The 23551-nt window shown below is 38.2% G+C and overlaps 1 protein-coding gene across 1 annotated transcript in view; it reads left to right on the top strand.

The window, feature by feature from the left end:
* The window catches only part of TBC1D32 (TBC1 domain family member 32), a 99452-nt gene that overhangs the window by 62653 nt on the left and 13248 nt on the right, over window positions 1-23551 (top strand). Inside the window, exons 27-29 of the mRNA XM_034418705.3 lie at window positions 1044-1169; window positions 9442-9525; window positions 18117-18183. Of these exons, the coding sequence (XP_034274596.2) occupies window positions 1044-1169; window positions 9442-9525; window positions 18117-18183 (277 nt within the window). The remainder of the gene's footprint in view (window positions 1-1043; window positions 1170-9441; window positions 9526-18116; window positions 18184-23551) is intronic.

The raw sequence follows: 23551 nt of genomic DNA, 5'->3' as shown, positions 1-23551 counted from the left end.
ATCCCCTGAGTAAATTTAGCATAGATTTGTCATAGAATCAATGCTTATTTCCATGAGGAAATATTTTATTCTTTGGCGACTTAGTGATTTCAGTGACTAAGTATTATATCAAGGTCTTGGAGTAAATATTTGTACAGAATATAATTCCTTTTTCATCTATGTGTAGGTAAAAAAAAATCAATCTAATTCCAGTTGCTAGAATTGGACCGCTTTCTTGAACTTCATGTTAAAAGAGTTTGAGTGTTTTTTACTTCCGAATTAAATACACTGACTTTGATGCCTTCGATAGAAGATATTCTACCAGTCATACCAGCATTGAACTTGATTTCTGGTGATGACATCACCATTGCAATGGTGCTGTCATCACCAGATGCAAGATGGGGATTAGGCAGTTCAGCCTTCTCCCTGTTGCCTGTCATCATCTTGCCATCTTCTCCAAACAGTGAACTAAAACTTTCCTCTTTTTTTTGCACAAGTCCAAAGGATCCTTTTCTGTTATTTTTGGCATTATTAGCAAACTTTAAATTAGGTGTATCCAACCTATAGCCCTGGACAGGTAGTAATGCGGCCCCACAAGATAGGTTTTTTTAAAAAAAGATTTTAAAAAAGTTTGTTATTTATGTACTTTAACTATACTATATATTTTATATTGGCGTAAGACAATTCCTCTTCACTCATTGTGGCCCAGGCAAGCCAAAAAGGTGGATACCCATGCTTTAAATCATACTAAGCCTTAAGTTTCCCAATTCTTTCCTTGCAAATTTGGGTTATTTGGACATTCTGCCTTTGTTATATGACCTTCTTTCCATTTTTGAAACTTATCTGTTGTTTTCAGTTTATGGGACAAACTTGATTAAAAAAAAAAGTTTGATAATTATAGCTGTCCTTTCCCAGTTTCAACTTAGACCTGAATGCACAGATAAAGTAATTGTTTAAATGGTCTAGAACCCCTTTTCTTCGAATTTTAGGACAATAGAAGAGTCCTAGCAAGAGATCTTTTTACCACTTTCAGACTTGCAATGGTATTTTCATCTTTGTTTCAGATGACGATGTTAGCAAACTTTTATCTGTATTAAAAAACCCAAATAAACAGGCGGGATGGCTTGAAAATGTTCAAAGGCAGTTTTGTGAAATCATGCAAAAGAAACCAGATGTCGTAAGTGGAGCCAGTAAGTCTATTTCTTTGTTTATTTATATGTAAATGCTCTTTTCAGGTAAATATTCAAGGAGACTGACAGGATTTAAAAATTAAAAAAGAAAATGTAAAAAAAAATGTAAAAACAAAAATTAAAAGCAGTGTTAAAATTGATATTGATATAGATTAACAATGAAAAGCCCTGGCAAAAGAGATGCACCTTTATGAATCTCCTAAATATCAAGAAAAAGGAAGCTGAAAAAGAAGTTGGAAATACATTTTGTAGCCCATAATGCCATATTTTTATCCAAAAAAGTAACTTTTCTTTGTTCACTTATATTAATAGCTCTCACAACAGAGCATGATATGCTTGTAGGTCTTTAAAGAGGAAGGCTTTATATCCAAATGTTCATTTATCTGATGGGAATTTATTTTGGAGGTTAGACTTACGTTGGGAAGGATATAGATCTATAGTTTGTAGAAACTTTGTGTTTTATGAAGAAGATGCAGGTTCACTTCTTTGCATCTCCAAATATTGCAGGGAAACCATTCCAAGGTCAAGCGTAGAATGCATAAGGATTCGCTTTGTGTGAATATGAGTTTTGATGGGAGAGAGCAAGAAGCCCGAAGCCCAGCTAGTTTTACTTTCACTTTTAAAACTTGGCTGCAGAGAAAAATGAAAAGAGTTGAATAAGACATTTCCAGAGTAGTAGTATTAAAAAAAAAGGGGGGGGGGAATGCACTGTCCCTACTAATTTGATCTCTTCTGCCAACTTCATCCTGCTGCTTGCATTAGTGTATCCTGGAACTTGGTTGCCTTGCCTTTATTTATTTTATTATATTTTTATCTTGCCTTTATTTATAAATAGCTCGCCAGTAGTGGCGAACATATGTAAGTTCCGTTCCTCCTCCTATTTTTCCCACAATGACAATCCTGTGAGGTGAATTGCGCTGAAAGAGAATTATTGGCCCAAAGTCACCCAGCTGGCTTTCATGTTAAGGTGGGACTAGAACTCTCAGTCTCCTGGTTTCTAGGCCAGCATCTTAACCACTACACCAAAACTGATAAAAACACAAACCTGTAAACCTACAGGGGGAGAATTGATAGAACTGAAGTGCAAAACCTGGGATTTGAAAGACCGTCCAAGGCAACTTTGCACACACACTCCCTATCTCTTACATATCTACCACCTCTCAATTTTGCCATGGGCTGGACTTCACACCTGACCTTTCAGCCTACTACTGCCTTCTTTCGCTCCTGGGTGCTGTTTCCTCTTCTTCCTCCTCCTCTTCTCACACTCTGCTGCGTTTTCCTGTCCTGTCCTGTCCTTTCCTTGCCATGTTTTGTGCCCTGTTCCTTGGTTTGCCCCATCCCCATCCCTTATTCACTACCTTGTTCTTTTTTGTTTCCTTTCATACCTTAGTCTGTTCTTTTGCTCTTTGATCTTTCTTATCATCCTTTGAGCCAGTGTATGAGTATATATGCATACATATATATTGGGAAGATTGAGTACCCTGTTTCCCCGAAAATAAGACATCCTCTGATAATAAGCCCAATCGGGCTTTTGAGCTCATGCGCTAAAATAAGCCCTCCCTGAAAATAAGCCCTCCCCGAAAAAATTTAAACGCATGCACAGCCGGTCCCGCCATTTCCTCTGGTTAGGGTTAGGGAGACAGATCTGGAAATCAGGTCAGACGGCAAGAGGAGCCCCGTCTTGCTTCACATGCCCCAAAATAATAAGACCTCCCCAAAAATAAGGCCAAGCACTTATTTCGGGGTTCAAAAAATATAAGACGGTCTTATTTTCGGGGAAACACAGGTATGTATGTAGGATAAATCTTTGTGGGTGAATCTAAATTTATTTAATTTGATTGGGCCCACCTACGTTTTAGCTGCCCTTACCCAATTTGGGAGTGTGGCTCCAACCTATACTTCTCAAAACTGGATGCACCCGTTATCCTGTTGAATGGTATCCCTTCCATGTGCAGGTTCTGATTGTATAAGAAAAATATCCTTAATGGAAGGCTTGCATTATAGCATGTTTCTGTTTTTAATCCTCTTGTTTGTCTAGCAGTTCTAAAAGTGTATTTAGGCAAGCTTTCAAAATATGTTAGAGTACAGTGTGCACACCACTAATTTGTGTGTTCATAGTATAGCACCAGCCTACACTTTGCCTTGAATGTCAATCAAGTGTGGCCTGATGAATATAAAAATATGTAAGCATTTTCAGGGAAAACATTTACTTAATAAAAAAAAATATGAAAACTGTTAATTAATTTTAAAAACTTGGTTTTTAAAATTAATTAACTTGCAAGGGGAAGGAAATCAACTGAATTGGGTTTAAAATAGGTCACATCAGCTATCCAAATGACTTTTCTGGGATGACAAACAAAAACAGTTTAAGGATATTTACTCTTGTTAACATCAAAATGTGAAGGCTGATATATTTCTTTGCTTGCAGCAGCAACTAAAAGAAATGACAGAGAAATACTAGTTGAGAAATAAATGCATGTGAGGACCGTGCAGAAATCCAGATTTGAAGGGCAAAAATGTGATTAAGAGCCAGCAATGGGCATGCATATAGTACTTGTAAGGAATTTTAAAAAACAGTTGCACTTTTCTCTGAGATCCAGCATCTGCCCTCTGAAACTGCTATAATAAATATATTTATTTATTGAAATTTAAATTTAAAACATCCTAAAATCAAAAATATAAAACATTAAAACGTTAAAAATGTTAAACATTAAAAATTAAGAAAAAATGGGCAAATTAAGAACTGATGCACAATGGGGCGGAGGTGGGACTTTTTTTGGTCCACTACAATAACTTGGTCCTTAACACCAATAAGACCAAGGAGCTTATAGTGGACTACAGAAGGAATAGATCAGACATCCATCCCTTGCTTATCAATGGACACTGAGTGGAGCAAGTGGCCAGTTTTAAGTTTCTAGGTGTTATAATAAAAGAGGACCTGACCTGGGGCACTCACACTGCAGCACTGGTCAAAAGGGCCCAGCAGAGATTATACTACCTCAGACTTCTCAGGAAACAACAACTGAATGAAAAATTGCTGGTGACCTTCTACCGCTGCACCATAGAGAGTATTTTAACTTACTGCATCTATGTATGGTTTGCCAATTGCACAGTGGCAGATAGGACAGCACTCCAGAGGGTTAACGTCATTGCCCAGGGGATCATTGGTTGCCCTCTCCCCTCTTTGGAAGAACTTTATAGCTCCCGCTGCCTTAAGAAAGTTCAAAACATTCTTAAAGATCCATCTCATTCTGGGCACCCTTTTTTTCAACTTTTACCATCTGGCAGACAGTACAGGATAATAAAAACAAGGACTGAAAATAGGCTGAAAAACAGCTTCTATCCCAGGGCAGAAACTCTATTGAATTCTACTGTATAGTGCAATGCTAATGCAATATTGGGTTTTCAGTTCAATTGTATAGAATGTGAAGGATGTGTGTTTGTGTTTTATTTTTATAGTTATAATGTACACTGAAGATGGCATTTAATTTCATTGTACGAGGTGCAATGACAATAAAGTAAACTTAACTTAACTTACCTCCAGTGTGGAACACCTCTTTTGGGGCCTTAAGCCAATTGGCAGAGCCAGGTTTTGAGACACTTTAGGAAGGCCAAGAGAATCTTGGAAAAAAAATCATATTTGAATTAAGAGATAATTGACAGGGACTATGTGGGTGTTCACCCTCTTCAGATTGAGATCTCTGCAAAGCCCGCCAGTCTTTAAGCAACATTGGAAAGGAAGTTATAATTCTGAAAAAAAGTTGTATGAATTTTCATCTTTAAAGAAACAACTACTGTATTGTTTGGAGTATAAGACGCACCTTAGTTTTTGGGGAGGGAAATAAGAAAAAAGCTGATTGATGGGTGGATCGGCCTCCTGGATTACCCCCAATCAGCTGTTTCCAGAGGTGAATTTTAGCAACAGGTTCATTGGTTGTGAGTTCTGTGCCTTGCTTTTTTTTCTGCCTCTGAAAGCCTCCGAAACAGAGCTTCAGAAAAAAAAAGACTTTTTTTCTGAAGCTTCTTTCAGAGGCTTTTATTCTGAACAACTATCTGTACTCTATTCAATCTCCTTTCTTTGGTATTGGTATGTAGATTAACCTCTTCCAATCTGTTGGTTATTGTGTCATTCTCCAGATTTGTTAACATAGTTTGGTTAGAACCTTTACTGATTCTTCTTTTGTTGCTTGTCATATTATTTTAGATAAAAGCCTTTCAGAGGCTTTTTTTCTGAAGCTTCTTTCAGAGGCTTCTTTCAGCCTCTGAAATCTCCATTTGCGAGGCTGGGCGGGGCTACATTCAGAGTATAAAACACATCAAAATTTTCACCCTCTTTTTGGGGGGAAAAAGGTGTGTCTTATACTCTGAAAAATACGGTAAGTATTTCTGAGTAACTTTTTATTCTGTACATACAGGCTAAAAAAGAACTAGCAAATTACAAATGATTTCACTTTTGGTATAGATATTGGACCAGTACAAGGTAATTTAGATTTGCCTCGAGAAAAAAAAAATGCCCTGTTGTGGCAACAAAGTTCTCATTCCTGAAGCAGATGTACCTACACAAACCAGAAGCATCATGTGTTTCAGCTTTGATAAGGATAAGTTGGACAAGGCAAGCATTTTCCTATGGTGCTTATCAAAGCTTTTTTCAGGAACTCCTTCATGTAGGCTTTCTTTCAATTTTTTTTTAAAAAAAACTTGCAAACCCCTACGAGACCGAATAGGAAAATAATATGATTACATAGAGCAACATTGTGAACTTAAGGAAAATTGTTTAGCTTCTGAAATGAAATGTTCTATGACAACTTTATTGGGATATTGTATTTGAATGCTGTATGTTGTTTGTCGGTGTTGTTCGTATTTCTTAATAATATATCTGGGAGTTCAGCTTTTTTGGGGTTTTTTTTGTTTTGGGAAGGTTGATGGTCCATTCCCAGAACCACTTACATGATTATTTTTTAAAGAATTAATGCAAACTGGTTTCCCATTTTTCACACTTTTAAGCAGAAGTTCTATTGAATTTCAGGATTCTGGTAACCATCCTATAACTTATCCATCTCCTGGAAATGTAGGTACAGTTGCAAGAAAAAGTATGTGAACCCCTTGGGATTACGTGGAGTTTTGCATGAATTGGTCATAAAATGTGCTCAGAACTTCATCTAAGTCACAACAATAGAAAAACACAGTCTGCTTAAAATAATACTACACAAACATTAGATGTTGCCATGGTTTAATTGAACATAACATGTAAACAATCACAGTGCAGGGAGAAAAAAGTATGTGAGCCCCTCACCTAATGACTTCTCCAAGAGCTAATTGGAGCCAGGAGTGAGCCAACCTTGACTCCAATCAGTGTGATGATATTGGATGTGTTGCTGACAGCTGTCCTACCCTTTAAAAACACACACCTATTTTGGGTGTACTGGTTTCAAGAAGCACTGTCTGATGTGAACCATACCTCGCAGAAAAGAGCTCTCAGAAGACCTACGATCAAGAATTGTTGACTTGCATGAAGCTGGAAAGGGTTACAAAAGTATCTCCAAAAGCCTTGATGTTCATGTGTCCACGGTAAGACAGACTGTCTACAAATGGAGAAAGTTTAGCACTGTTGCTGGTCTCCCTAGGCATGGTCGTCCTGTAAAAATGACTGCAAGAGCACAGCGCAGAATGCTTCATGAGGTAAAGAAGAATCCTAGAGTGTCAGCTAAAGACCTACAGAAATCTCTGGCACATGCTAACATTTTTGTTGACACATCTACAATAAGGAAAACATTAAACAAGAATGGAGGACATGGGAGGACACCACGGAGGAAGCCATTGCTGTCCAAAAAAAATATTGCAGCACGTTTGAAGTTTGCAAAAGAGCACCTGGATGTTCCACAGCACTACTTGCAAAATATACTGTGGACAGATGAAACCAAAATTGAGTTGTTTGGGAAGAACACACAACACTATGTGTGGAGAAAAAAAGGCACAGCACACCAACATCAAAACCTCATCCCCACTGTAAAACATGGCGGAAGGAGCATCAAGGTTTGGGGCTGCTTTGCTGCCTCAGGGCCTGGACAGATTGTTGTCATTGATGGGAAAATGAATTCCAGAGTTTATCAAGACATTTTGCAGGAAAAGGTACGACCATCTGTCTGCCAACTGAAGCTCCGCAGAGGATGGGTGATGCAACAGGACAATGACCCAAAGCATACAAGTAATTCAACAAAAAAATGGCTTCAACAGCACAGAATACGCCTTCTGGAGTGGCCCAGTCAGAGTCCTGACCTCAACCCGATTGAAATGCTGTGGCATGACCTTAAGAGAGCGATTCACACCAGACATCCCAAGAATATTACTACACTGAAACAGTTTTGTGAAGAGGAGTGGTCCAAAATTACTCCAGATCGTTGTGCAGGTCTGATCTGCAACTACAGGAAACATTTGGTTGAGGTTATTGCTGCCAAAGGAGGGTCAACCAGTTATTAAATCCAAAGGTTGACATACTTTTTCCTCCCTGCACTGTGAATGTTTACACGTTATGTTCCATTAAACCATGGCAACATCTAATGTTTGTGTAGTATTATTTTAAGCAGACTGTGTTTTTCTATTGTTGTGACTTAAATGAAGTTCAGAGCACATTTTATGACCAATTCATGCAAAACTCCACGTAATCCCAAGGGGTTCACATACTTTTTCTTGCAATTGTATAATTTAGGACCAGGGCCATCTTTTTAATTTAATTCCTCAATTTAGAATCACCTGAGAGAGACCAGGAACAAAAATGTGTCTTCAATTATCTGAAACAATAAAACTAGGGAATGCATTAGAACATCGGGTGAGATTAGTTTATGTAAGGCACATTATTTATTTCTCCATCTGGTACTTAGATTGGCTTTCCTATTATTCAGTGAGAATAGATATAGAAATAGAAATAATAGATTAGCAAAAGCTAGCAATTGTTATATTTCAATATTGAACCATCAGTAACCGGAAAAAGAGCTGCTGGCAGTTTGCCTTGTAACCTTATACCGAAGTCTAAGATTATAACCTCTAAAGCTAATTTCCTCAGCCTGAAGTTCCTTTTTGAAAAACACTGGAAGCATGAGCTACTGCAGAACTTGGACATTTTGGTTACTTTCCATCTTTTGACAGATTGGATATATTCCCATCTCCCAAATCCCGTTTTGCTGCATTTGCAGAAAATGCTTATTTGCTTCCTTCTTTTCAAGTACAAAAACTGGATGGGCTACAATCATGACTTCCATTTCAGGGCCTGTTATGAGTATCTGTGTCTTTTAACATATGGATACTCACTGTGTAAACTGATAAACTAGATAAACTGCAATGTGCAGGGCTCGCGGTGCTTCTGCCCTCCCAAACTCCTATTTTCACTGGCCCTCCCGAGCTCTGTTTTCATTGGCACATTGTTGCAGGAGGCCATGGCAGATGAAAACGGAGCTCGGGAGCCCCTTTTTCTCTGGCAGAAGCACCGCAGGCCAGTCTTTTGCTGTTTCCAGGGCGGCCTCATGGGCCAGATGTAAGTACCCCACAGGCCTTGAGTTTGACACCCCTGGATACGAGAATAAGCAATGATCAGTCTAATTGTCAAACTTTTGGTACCACCATTCATAATAAAGCCATATAAATAAAAGGATCTTGCTTATACTGAAATAAAATATCATTGCACATACAGTACATTTGTTTGTTTGTTGGCCTATAACATTTAGCATAGAGACACTACTTCATGCAAAAAATGCATATGGAATTTATTGCCCTTTGAGGTAATCTTGCTCAATTCAAACAACTCTGCCTGAAAAGTGACTTTTTATGCAAAAGGCGTGGATGGCTGATGTGGATGGCTGACCTAGAGCTCTTTATCACAAACTCTGAAATATGCTGACCTTTATATCAAAATGAAAGCCAAACTTTTCTCCTCAGTAGGCAAACATAGACAGTGAATGTAATTACAGCTAATTTTCCTTATGCTAAAACTGTCTGACATATTCTGAAGCAATCCTTTGAGAATCTAAGCATAACAAATGTTTCCTTTTCAGTTTACACTGAATAGATTGTCAGTGAAGCCATTAAAAATTTAATTTAAATTGGGAATATTATGAATACAAAACTAGATGGTAAGTTTTGAATGGTTTTTGCTCTGCAAGTATGAATAAACATGCAGTTCAAATTGCTTTACTCACCTATATGCTTTAATTTAGTTGTTGCTTTGGTTCTGCATTTTATTTTATGGTACTCTTGCTTTAATCATTTTGTCTTATTGCAGATTTGGCAGAATTAATTGAAAAAATTGTGTTGCACCTCTTTGAAATACCATCAGAACATTATTTCAGCAGCAAAGTGTATGAAGGTAATTTTCCAATTATTATTCTGCCTGCATTAGTGAACTAAAAGAAAGACACTTTCCTATTCAAGCTTCTCTTTTGAAGCTAAATGGAGCTGTGGAGAGAGCATTTCTGGCTTAGGTTGATGTGATTGATTTATACAGTACCCATATTGCTTTGCCTGCTTTTAATTCTTGGCCCCAAAACAAAAATATAGCATACAAACGTAATATATAAATATATATTAACAGAACGATTATTGTTTTGAATGTTATTTTATTTGAATATTATGACCTGAGCCAAAAGTTCAATTTCTAGATTACCATAAAAAAATACATTTCAACTAAATTTTTTAAACAATTATTAATTAGATACTGGCAATATGTCTGTCTATTCTTTCCTATTAAAGTATAAAAAACAGTTTATTGCAAATACAAGAAATAGCAGATACAAGAAATCCAAATAGAATGACGGAATGTAAAAACAAAATCTTAGTATGTTTTACTATTTTTTAAAGAAACATGATAGATTTGAGATTTGCAGTGTCAGCAGATTACCTAGTACAGCCAGAACTCATATCCAAGCACATAAAACACCTTGGCTAAGTATCAGAACACAAGGAGCATAAGAAGGTTTGAGTTTAGCATTCTGGGGAATAGAATCAATCTGATATGGAAGTGGGTTTCAGGACAGTGCATTGATATTCTATGTTATCATGTTTCTGGAAATGAGAAATTGATTACCTTAAATTACAGTGGCTTTCTAAACCCTTGAGTGGTTAAAATTAAAATAACACTGTTCATCCAGCTGCTCTGAAATCTCTCGGGATTTGAATCCATTAAAATGTGCAAATCAGGAAAAATCACATTAATTTTGGCGAGAGTTTTAAAAGTGAAGGAGAATATTAAGCTCATATATTGACATTTATATAACTGTAGTTTTTAATGGTAATAAAAAAGAGTTAACTCAGGGTTGCCTACCAGTATTGATCTGGAGGAGCACTCTTCTATCTAACTGAGTGAGAATACACTTGTTACCATGGGAAAATGTATAAATGACTTGGATGAGTTACCTTAATATTCTGCCCAAACAAAACATTGAGCTGCATATGACTTTGCAGCTCTCCTAGTTTCAAATAATGAAAGTCGCATTATGTATATATGGGAGAGTATTTTGCCCTTTTCTATTTCTATTTCATAAGTGGCATCCAATTGGCTTCTAGCTTAGTATATGAGATACTGGGGAAATTAGTGAAGCTATAATATTTATATCTGCCAGTTTTAAATTAAGATATTGTGAAGGGGGAACAACCCAGGTGTGGGACTCTGTTACTTCAAAATGCTTATTAGAGGTTTTACATGTCTTGCTAGAGTGGCAAGAAGAAGTAAATTGGAGCACACCTTCCTCATTAACTGATTTTTATAGACACACAGTTACACACACAGAGAGAGAGAGGGGGGGAGAGAGAGAGAGAGAGAGTTGTATATATATAAACATACACCGACACCACATACAGAGAGAGATTATATTATTAGTAGTACATTATTGAGTACAGTGGTTTTTATGTAGTACTGACTAAGGATTGTAGATACTCCTTGGTTATTCACTGATGGTTCTAAGTTGTAATGGTGCTGAACAAATGGCACTTCTGATTACTGGCTGTCACAGCAGCCCACCATCACGTGATTGTGATTTGAGTGGTTGTCAACTTAGAATACTTGCAGTATCCCACAGTCACTGGATCACCTTCCCTGCCAGCTTCCGAAAGCAGTCAACAAGGAAGCCTGCAGAGAGGGTTGCAAGTTGCTCCTGTCAGTTACTCGCACTGCTTCTTCTCCAGAGGAGCCTGCTATGGAGATCTTAGGGATCTTGCACTCGTAGTATATACCTCGTTGCAACACCTCACATATATGCTATAGCACACACCTTTCTACTTGTGTAGTGCCACAGTAGCCCTTCGCTGCTTGCCATTCTCAAGTAGTACTGTAGCATCTCATTTTCTGCTCACTTATATTTGTGTTACTGCACTCCACCTGCCCATATTCATATGGTGCTGCAGTATCCCACCCATCTATCTGGACTTCATAGTACTTATCTGCCCACTAGCTTGCTTGCAAGCCCCCCAGGACTTATGATTTTTCTACCACCTTCCCCGTTGACTTTGCTTGTTGAAAGCTGCAGAAAGTTGCAAGTTCCAGTCACAGGATCTCCTCACTTAAGAACCTTTGATTCCTGCTTAGCACTGGTAAGTGATTACTATTGCTAAGTGATGCCACATCACTCAGTGATGGATATTCCAGACCCAATTGCCATGATTAAGCAAGAAATTGAATTGAAACTAGGTTGAGTTAGATAACTTAAGCCTTTAACAATAGAGAAAAAAAGTTATGTCAATATTAACTATGTTTTCTAAAATGTTAATGTTTGTAAAAAATAATGTTGCTTAAATTTTACTTCTACAGTTGGGTGTAGTATTGATAAACAAATGTAAAATAATTTGTTACGTAATAATGCCCTCTATCTTAATACTTAAAACTGAGGGCTCCCCTATATTATTACTTATTGTTGTTTGTGCATATTAGAATTGATGTGCTAATTTTCTGTATTGTGGGGTTATTTTTACTTTTTTTGGCTCTGAGATAACATTAAATTTTATGGTCTTTATTTCCATTTGAAATATATGGTGTGAACACCAGTTTCACACTTGATTAACCAATTTATTTGAGATGGCACGTTCTCTCATTCCTTATCAAGTGATATTTAATAAGTGGTTTCCTTCATGGATCATTACGTTGCAGTGGTGAAGGGGCTTGTGTATTGCACTGACACCGTGAGCTATAGTGTTGACCGTATACATTCCCTGAAGAAACCTATGATGAATATGCTATAGAAAAGCTAAGAGGCAACACATTCTGCTATTCTATAAAAGGGCCAAGTGGGCATTCTAAATTAAGTCAAGGCCAACATGATTTCCCCCAAGGTTGAAAGGTCTCCAACAAGCAATTGAAAAAGAGCCTGTAGGTATGAGTAGCAGTAGTGTTTATGATATGGCTGGATTAAATCCAAAAGAATGTCGAGTTCTTGACATTCCGAGAGAGAGAGAAAAAAGTTTGAGGTTGCAGAGGTAAGTAGAGCATTGATTCATGGAATGTCAGAACCGTAAACTAAGGTAACAAGACTGGAACTTGTTACGGTCACAGCAGAAGTATCAAGACTGATTCAGCAAGCTGAAATGGATTGAAATAGATAATATAGCAAAGTTCTCTTGCATTAGTTTCTTACTCTGATCTTTCTTATAGGGCTGACAGTAGTGCAAGAGGATGCTCAAATATGGTGTACACAGCTCATATCTTGGAGAAAATGACACTATATTTTTATGCATAATTTTACAAATACATTCTTACACTCTGATGAGCAAACTGTACCAAATGGATCGTGTGAAATCAATACAGATTAATGTACTTAGTTATCCAGTATTTATTTATTCTGTTTTATTATTCATATTTCTATGTCGCCCACTCTCCGAGGACTCTGGGCAGCTTACACCAAAGACAGTATACTAAATAGCATATTGCCCCAAACAATCTGGGTCCTCATTTTACCCACCTCGGAAGGATGGAAGGATGAGTCAACCTTGAGCCGGTGAGATTTGATCCACTGATTTGCTGAACTAGCAGTCAGCTGAAGTAGCTGCAGTGCTTGCTTGAGTTCATTGTACAAGAACTCTTAAAATCTTTTAAAATCCCTGCCCATGACTACAAGAGTAAGAAATGTAGAAAGATTCACCATAGTATATTCATATTTTAATCCCAATCAACAAGGACCTCATGATAGATCATGTAATGTGAAATAATTCAAATGTAACATAAATTTTAAAATCACGTACAATCAGTATAAAGGACTTGCTGTAGAATCATATGTATCTTTTCACAAAAATCTAGAAGAAGTGGGATAGCCATCTTTATTAACAAAAAAGTGCTCAGGTGCAGCCCCCAGAATGAATCTAGTTTTGAGTTCAAGGCAATATATTATGTTCTAACCATTCAAACAGAGGAAGCAGAAGTTGAATAGCTCTATGGCAACTTGTAATAACACAGAAAGATGTCTTTCTAATTATAATACTGCTAACTCTGAAAGGAAAATAGCAACTGGAATAACAGGAACATTTGGTCTCAGTCTACAGAACAATGCAGGAAATAGAGTTTGGCATGGAAATTGAGTAGCAGATATCTAACAAAAGATAAAAGAGAATTCATCATATTGACATCATTGGATAGAGAGCACTGAAATTAAATTGTGTACTTTTCAAGCAAAGCTACATTTAGGTAGAAGATATTGATATAAATATGAGCTCGCAAGAATGTGAAGAAGCAGTTAGAGAGCCCTGGTTAGAATATGTGTATGATGTCACAAAAAAATTAGAAGTGACTGCAAAATAAGAAATTAGGAAATAAATCTTCCAAACAATGAATATCTGAATGTCTTGTTTGCCTATCATTTATTGTTGTATGCTCCATTGGCATATGAGGAGGATAGAAATGGTTTAATGCCACGAGATGTCCCTGGCAACAGTTATTCATGGTTTTATTACCTCAAGACTGGAATATTGTATTAGATCACTCAAATTTCAGCAAATATAGAATGCAACTCTGCAACTGGTGATAATTATTGAAACCATTTTCAAAGCTGCCCCAGTCTTGTGGAAGAAAGGTATAGATGGCCTCCTCCCTCCTAGACCAAGGCTTTGGGGAGAACCATTAAAGTAATTGCCTCTTTTTTTCTGAGAAAACTTCGAGGCACAAGTCAGTACCAAGGAAAACGAAACTGCCATTGCTTGTAAGCAGATAAATTCCATGTTTATGGTTTCATTTTATTGCAAGACTCAGCAATAATCACATATTTATAAAATATAATGCATTTGCCCATTTGGGAATTAGTTTTTAAAAGAATATTTTTTTTTCTTTTGTGGACTTCTACAAGTATTTTCATTTGTGTGGTTATTATTTGATTCGTTGGGATTAACTGCATCCTCTAAAGAAAAGATCTGCACATTTGGTATTAATCTTTTTTTCTGTCCTTGAAAAACTCTTGTCAAAGGAACACTTACTTATAATTCACTTCGAAGAGAGGTTTTTTTAATGCTGGCTAACTTAATGCTATGTTAGTACTTCGAGCTGAATATGTCTTATTTAATTATATCTAGAGTAGATCATTCATATTATTTTCATTTTAAGGTAGTAATAAAATCTGAAGCATCAAGTATAATTTACAGTAATTTTATAAAGTTGTGAAATGTCTTAAGCTTTGCCCAAAATAGTGTTCATCTGTAAATATCAAAATACAGAGCAGTATTTTAGTTGGAAAGTAGATTTATCATCAGGCTAGAAACCCAGAGGCTTTGCATTCTAGTCCCACCTGAGGCACAAACCCAGATCGGTGACCTTGGGCCAGTCATTCTTTCTTAGCCCTAGAAAGGAGACAATGGCAAACCATTTCTAAAAATGTTGCCCAAGAAAACTGCAGGGACTTATTTTGTTTCCTTTTGAGATTTCCTAGCCATTGTTAAAGAGTTTGTAGTTTTTAATTCTTCAAGATATGATTCTACAACGTCCTTTATACTGATCCTATGGGATTTTAAAATTTATGTTACATTTTAATTATTTCACATTACGTGATCTATCATGAGGTCCTTGTTGATTGGGATTAAAATCTGAACATACTATGGTGAATCTACATTTCTTACTCTTGCAGTCATGGATAGGGATTTTAAAAGATTTTTAAAATTCTTGTACGATTAACTCAAACAAATATTAGACAACTAAGTTTGCTCATCAGATTGTAAGAATGTATTTGTAAAACTGTATAAAAATATAGTGTCATTTCCTTCAAGATATGAGCTGTGTACATCATATTTTAGCATCCTCCTGCACTACTATCAGCCATACAAGATAGATCAGAGTAAAAAACTAATACCATACAGGGCAGAATTACATTTAATGTAACAGCTATAGTAACAATATTTTGCAAGTCTGAATGTGCTTCGCCATTCCCACACTTTATCTTAATGTGAACTGGGGATGGGCTTGTCTGAGTTATTGTCTCAAATTATGTATTTGGTCTGCACTCAAGTTCCATTTATCTGACTCTTACCATAGTACAGCTTTTCTTCTTGTCATTCAAGGCCATTTTCTCTTCCCTCCAAGCTACAGACTTTGGAAATGTTAACAACCTAAAGACTTAAATGTTTTTCTAGCTTCATAATAGTCAGAGAAGTTCCAATTGGGGCATTTTAAAATGTGCATTAAATGTCAGTCTATCCATCTCTACCTGAAATTTGTCAAGAAGATCATAGTTGCAGTAGGTCTCCAACACTGTGAAATGGACTTCCTTAGGATATGAAAACTTCCTCCTTTTATATCAAAATGTAGAGCAGAGGTGTCCAACCTTGGCAATTTAAGATTTGTGGACTTCAACTCCCAGAATTGCAGCATGGCTAACTGTGGAATTCTGGGAGTTGAAGTCCACAAGTCTTAAGATGCCAAGGTTGGAAACCCCTGATATAGAGCTTCTTTACCAATGAGAGAAGTTCCTGGTATTCCAGCATTAACCTCCTCCTGTAGGATATGGACAGAGTAGACACAAATGAGAGAAGGTTGGCTTCCTTTAAATCATGTGAAGAAGGGATAATCCCATTATATTTTTTGCTTACCATTATCAGGCTTGGAAAAGAACATCGGGAATGTTCTTGTCGGTAAATTCTCCATGGTAGGCATATGATTGATTGTAAAGAGTAAATCATTTGTCCTCCATTTCAAAGAAGCCAATTGGAGCCTGAGAGAATTTGTTCTTCAACAGTATAGGGAGCTTTGAAGCTTCCTAGGTTTTGAAAAGATATTTCATTCTTCCTTTTTTTCAGGTACTCCGGTCTCTGCCTGAGGCAGAAAATGGAAAGAAATATTTCATGGTTTCATTTTTATTGGACTGTATTCCAGTGAACTTTGGGTTTGTTTCTTAGATATTGCTGTGATATCCAGGGTTGAAGTGTGGTTTAATAAATAACAAGACATTCAGGTCCATTCTGCCAAGGTCTAGTTCAAAAGTATTTCATCAAATTTAATAAACTGTTTTAGTGTAGGACAAGTAGCCTTCCCTGCTCCCTTACTCAGAAGAAGATCCTCCCTGTATCCAAAGAAATCTCTTTGGGTAAATCAAGTCAAGGAATTAAAAATACCAATGAATTGGTATCAACATCACCTGGTATACACCGCTGACTACAGCAAATATTTATCGGATTACTATTTGTATAGCATGTAAGGCAAAAGTCAATTTTGACTGTAAAAAGAAAATGAAGCTAAATGTCAATCAGGCAGAATGCCTTCTTACTCTGCTCATGATTTCAGAATTGAGGAGGATTAGAGGCTGTTTTTAAAGACACAATTATTATTAAAATGTTTGTGCACAAGTTCATAAGAATATATCTGAAATCCTGGTAGTTATCACTGTACGGAACAAAAAAGAATCATCATTTTTTTTTCCCTTTTAAAATTGACTAATATCAGTTTTGCATTATTTTTATTTCATTTTAAACATTGACTTCCTCTTTAAATCTTTTTCTTGAATTAGACAGCTTGGGAGCTGCTACTGTAGGGTACTGTATTTATTCTGCTTTACGGTTTCACTTTTTAGTTTGACAATTCACAGGTATTCCAGCCTTTGTTCAAGAAAAAATTGGCTTTCTTTATGAGTCTTGAAACCTACAGTAATTTGAGACATTTTAATGAAACTAATCTCACATCAGTTTTTTTTGAAATCAAGTAACACAACATGAATAAACCAAGTATTTTTTCTATGCACCACAACTGCAAAATGGTTGTAGGAGGTTATGCTGGTTTTCTGACCATAATAAATATTTGATTGGTTGTAGGAGGGCCTCCTTCCTTGTATACAAGAGCCTAGTTTTTATTGTTTTGCAAAAGGATAAAGAAACAGTAAGATTAACAGAGCCAATTAATACGGGCATGCTTTGGGGCTATTAAAAATTGTATTTAACTACTAACATGCAGGACCAGGGATTCAGTCATAGGATCCTATTATATATACTTAGTTGTGAAAGTTCTTGTTCAGATTGTTTTGATGATTTAAATTACAAACTTTGCAGCATGCAAACTGTGTGCAAAACGCTACACAACTAACAACAGCATTTACAGCATATAAGTATTTGCTCAGAATACATGACTGGAATAATAATCAAAACACTGTTTTGCACATCCATTTCTTCCACGAGTAGTTTTGCTCATACTGTTTTATATAGTTACTCTGGGAGAAGTAAACTGTGATTTAATAGTCCTTTATATCTAACTTAAAATTGGAAGTTGTACCGAGTACAGTTGTTAAAAGTAAGGCCAAAGGTAGTTAAATGTGTATTTTACTGTGATCATAAAAACTAAATTTCTTTCACTTCATGCATAATATATAAAAATATATTGCTTCTTTGTTTTTTTCTTCCTTTTTTAAAATATATCTTAGCTGAACATTGGTAAGTGTACTTATGTTTTTAGTTAAAATGATTATAATTTTTATGTAGCCTTTGTATGTTTTTTCCTCTTTTTGTTTTCAGCGGATGTAAATATGGAGAGTAAAAACCTTTCAGCAATTCAGCAACTTGGTATTAAAATGACAATAAGGTAATTTTGGCTGGAATATTTCATATGGATATTTATAATAGGCTTCACTTTTGTTATTACTGTATTTCCATGAGTTGATGTGAAAAAGCATTATTTTAAAGATGATGGCAGGGAACTATATAATTGCTTGTGATATTTGGTCAGAGCCAGGGGTGAAATCCAGCAGGTTCTAACAGGTTCTGGAGAACCGGTAGTGGAAATTTTGAGCAGTTTGGAGAACCGGCAAATACCACCTCTGGCTGGCCCCCATAGTGGGGTGGAAATGGGGATTTTGCAGTATCCTTCCTCTGGAGTGGGGAAGGAATGGGGATTTTGCAATATCCTTCCCCAGCAGTGGGGAGGGAATGGAGATTTTGCAGTATCCTTCCCCTGCCACGCCCACCAAGCCACACCACACCACGCCCACCAAGCCACACCCACAGAACCGGTAGTAAAAAAAAAATGGATTTCACCACTGGTCAGAGCCCTGCACCTCCAAGGAATCTGCTAATTGTGCTCCTTGAATGAACATTGTGCTAAACATGGTAGAATAAATACAGTCCTCCACGTCCTTTGAAACAAGCAAGCTGAATGACAAAAACTAAAACAACTCTTTAATCAAATATTAGTAGTATGCTGTGTTTTGATTAATGAATGTGAGTGATTATATCACTGAATATTGTAAAATAATAGTCCAGTATTTTCCAGGGAGAATCTGCAAATAAACATTGAATATTGATCGTCTTTGGTACTATTATTGGGGCTGGTAAAGCATTCAGTAGGGACACCTAGCAAAGCATACTGGCACAAACAACTCTTGCTGGAGCATTAGAGTAGCTATATCCTCTGGAAAATGTACCTGCATTTGTGTATATGAAAAGCCTTTCTACAGGGTCTGCCTGCAAGGCAACTCTGCATGCATATATAGATTCAGGCAGCTGCTGAAGCAGCTCTGCAAGAATTCCAGGTAATAGAATTACTTTTAAGGAAGGATTTGTGATTTATGCCTATGTACCTTAAGATGATTTTCCCCTTTGGGATACTTTTCACAGTCCTAGCCAAAATCCATTTTTCTTGCAAGTAGGAACCAGGCATAAAGCATGTACTTTTTCCTTATTTTTTTTTAAATAAAGCATATGTTAAAAGGAGGAGGAAAGAGAAAAGTAAATGAAAGAACCAGCATGGTGTAGTGGTTAAGGTGTTTGCCTTGATTAGGGAGGCAACATTAAGTCACAGAAGCTCAATGAGTAACTTTGAGCCAATCATTCTTTCAGCCTAACTTCCCTCACAAAATTGCTTTTATTTGGGGGAAATGGCTAGTTAAATTATTTAGGGGTATTGGTACAGTCAAGATGGAGTTAGGAGACACTATATACATTGTATTGTACTTCGCTGTGTTGTATTATGTTTATAATATCATATATTATTAGAATGTAATATATACACAAGTTGCTGTTATGGGGAAATGGCTAGGTAAATTAGTTATTATTATTTTATTATTATTATTATTTATTAGATTTCTATACCGCCCTACTCCCGAAGGACTCAGGGCGGTGCACAGCCAAACAATAAAAACACATACAATACAAAATTTAAAAAATAGAATAAAATCAAATTAAATAATTTTGGCCCCGACAAATTTAAAACCCCAAACTTTTAAAACCAATTTAAAATTGAATATATAAATACTAAAAAATATTTAAAATTTTAAAAATCTTTTATAAAAGAGGGGGAAAATTAGGCCAGGCCGGCCTGGTGAAATAGTAAGGTCTTTAAGGCGCGGCGGAAGGTGCGCAGATCCGGGATCCTCCGTATCTCTGGGGGGAGCTCGTTCCAGATAGTAGGTGCCCCCACAGAGAAGGCTCTCCCCCTGGGGGCCGCCAGTCGGCATTGTTTGGCTGACGGCACCCGGAGGAGCCCCTCTCTATGGGAGCGTACCGGCCGGTGGGAGGCTATTGGTGGTAGTAGGCGGTCCCGCAAGTACCCGGGTCCTAAGCCATGGAGCGCTTTAAAGGTGGTAACCAAAACCTTGAAGCGCACCCGGAAGACCACCGGGAGCCAGTGCAGCTCGCGCAGGAGAGGTGTTACATGGGAACGCCATGTCGCTCCCATTACCACCCGCGCGGCCGCACTCTGCGCCAGTTGGAGCCTCCGGGTGCTCCTCAAGGGGAGCCCCATGTAGAGAGCGTTGCAATAGTCCAGGCGGGAGGTGACAAGGGCATGAGTGACCGTGCGTAAAGAGTCCCGATCCAGAAAGGGACGCAACTGGCGAATCAGGCGAACCTGATGAAAAATCCTCCCGGTCACGGCCGTCAAGTGCTCTTCTAAAGACAGCCGTGAGTCCAGGAGGACGCCCAAGTTGCGAGCCCTCTCCGTGGGGGCCAATGATTCGCCCCCAATAGTCAGTGATGGCGTCAACTGACTATATCGGGACGTCGGAAACCACAGCCACTCAGTCTTGGATGGGTTGAGCCTGAGCCTGTTCCTCCCCATCCAGATCCGTACGGCCTCCAGGCACCGGGACATCACTTCAAGGGCATCGTTGGGGTGATCCGGGGTGGAGATGTACAGCTGGGTGTCGTCAGCGTACTGATGGTACTCCACCCCGAAACCACGAATGATCTCGCCCAGCGGCTTCACATAAATGTTGAACAGGAGAGGCGAGAGGACCGACCCTTGCGGCACCCCACATATGAGGGGCCTCGGGGTCGACCTCTGTCCCCCTGTCAACACAGACTGCGACCGGTCAGAGAGAAAGGAGGAGAACCACCGCAACACAGTGCCTCCCACCCCCAACTCTTCCAACCGGTGCAGCATGATACCATGGTCGATGGTATCAAAAGCCGCTGAGAGATCTAACAGGACCAGGACAGAGGAGCACCCCCTGTCCCGACCCCTCCAGAGATCATCAACCAACGCGACCAATGCCGTTTCCGTGCTGTACCCGGGCCTGAAGCCCGACTGGAACGGATCCAGATACGTCGTTTCATCCAGGTGCTGGGGGAGCTGTTGCGCGACCACACTCTCAACAACCTTCGCAACAAAGCGAAGATTGGAGACCGGACGATAATTTACCAACATTGCCGGGTCCAGGGAAGGCTTCTTGAGGAGAGGCCTCACCACCGCCTCTTTCAAGGTGGCGGGAAAGTCACCCTCACTCAGCGAAGCGTTTATAATCCCCTGGAGCCAGCCTCGTGTCACTTCCCGGGAAGCCAGTACTAACCAGGAAGGACACGGGTCCAATAAACAAGTGGTCGCGTTCAGTCTACCCAGAATCCTGTCCACGTCCTCAGGGGTCACAGGATCAAACTCATCCCAGATAACATTCTCAAGACCTGCCCCTGTCTCTCCCCCTGAGACTACCCAGTCGGAGTCCAAATCTTCCCGAATCTGAGTGATTTTGTCATACAGATACTGAACAAAATCCTCGGCTCTACCCTCCAAGGGGTCCTCCCGCGCTTCCTGGTGGAGCAGGGAGCGGGTCACCCTAAAGAGGGCGGCCGGGCGATTATCTGATGACGCAATAAGAGCAGCAAAATAACTACATTTCGCTGCTTTTATCGCCACTAAGTAATTCCTAATGTGGGATCTTACTAGTGTCTTACTTAGAGGTACTAATGCAATCAAGATGGAGTTAATACATTGTAGTATTATGATCTAATGTACTGTATTTGGAGACTCCATGTACATTATGCTATATTATATTAATAATATGTGTGTGTGTAATATCTTAAAAAGAGGTACAAGGTTGTTCATATTTAGTAGTTCTACCAAATTGAGACCCAAAATTGATAAAACATTCCTTATCTAAAATTTCTTTGAGTGTCTGACCAGCTCTTAGCACTTTGGTGCCAAGCCAACCTTACTACCCCTCCACTCTCTCACAGACTCAACCACCCACTTCCTTATCCCTGTTCTCACCATGGAAAAATATTATTACGCAACCTTCAATCAACCAGCCTCCACCTCTGCCTCTTGTCTCTCGTCCCTTCCAATATCTTGTTCCCAAACCAACTAACACTCCACATCCTAGTCCAGATACAGTCCTCCATGTCCTTTGAACGAGGGCTGCCACAAGTTGCCAATTGAACAGGCACAGCAAGACAAGTTTTGAAAACGTATGTTCCAGAAATGGGATGTCTTAATGGTCTAGGAATATACTGTTTTCTCCAAGTATCTGCTGATATGACTATTTTAATAATGATTTCTTGGAAGTAATCTGGACATGTGTAGAAGAAATTTACAAACTATTTATCCTCAGTAGCCAGATCAGTGTGCTCTAGGAAGAAAGCAGGATGCCTAGAGACAGTAAATGACTTTCCCTTGAAGCCCACAGTTCTAAAGCCCACTGGAGATCACTTCTTATGATTACATTGTGCGCAGACACTGTATGAAGCATTTGTGGGCAATCCTTGTCCTCTCCTTGCTCTGGAGAGAATTTCCAAGGAGCTGATCCATTCTCCATCTCCATGTTCTGCCATAGTCAGTTCCACTCTTGCAGAGCCATCTTCAGTTCAGCTTTGCTTCCCTCATTGCTTTAATCTTGTCATAAAGAAATGTGGCAATGACAGCAATTTCATTTATTTGTTCATTCACTTATTTATATATCATATTATGTGGCTGCCCATGTCACAAAACATGACTCTATGGATATACAATAAAAAACCATGAAATGACAACATTAAAAAACATTCTGCATTTAAAACATTAATACTATTATTAAAGGCTAAGAGAGCGAGCACTAGATGTTATAAAAATAACGAACAATGAAAACAATGTTATTTCTCAGGGGCAAGGTAGAACAATAGGAAATAATTGCAGAAAAATGTTAGAACCATCTCCAAAGCTCAAAGCTTAATTTTTTAATCTGTGAATATGGCAATAATCATAGAAACCATAATTTGCATGTTCAGAAAAATAAATTCATACAACTTAGCTATTTGAAATTTTTATAAGGAGCCTAAAGCAGTTTTCTGAGTCCAGTCTTTCGGATTGTAGATAAGGTTATGCAGTAGGATTACTTATTTAGTCACTCTTTATTTAAAGCCTTTTAACCTTATTTTTTATCTAAAATAACTCCCAAAATAGTTTAAGAGTTCTTAGAAGCCTCACAAGAGAAATTATATGGGAAGGCAGGAGGAGTTAAAAATGAAGATTAGGCACTTAGATGTCAGTTCATCTTACAATCTCTTTGGGCAAACACTTCAAATAGCCTAATGGACTTGTTTAATGGGGCAGCTGGTCCCTCCAGAAGAAGTCATGGGCTAGGCTCTTCTCTGTTTGGCAATGTGCTAGAACGGTTGGTAGCATAAATACAAGATATCTTGTCAAGGCTGTTTATAAGCATAATACACATTGTTTCTTCTCTTTAAGACATCTACCTGTGGTC

The sequence above is a fragment of the Pantherophis guttatus genome, chromosome 1, assembly GCF_059756535.1.
Source record: "Pantherophis guttatus breed Tessera chromosome 1, ASM5975653v1, whole genome shotgun sequence".
Lineage (NCBI taxonomy): Eukaryota > Metazoa > Chordata > Lepidosauria > Squamata > Colubridae > Pantherophis > Pantherophis guttatus.
This window is presented reverse-complemented; position numbering and strand designations above follow the sequence as displayed.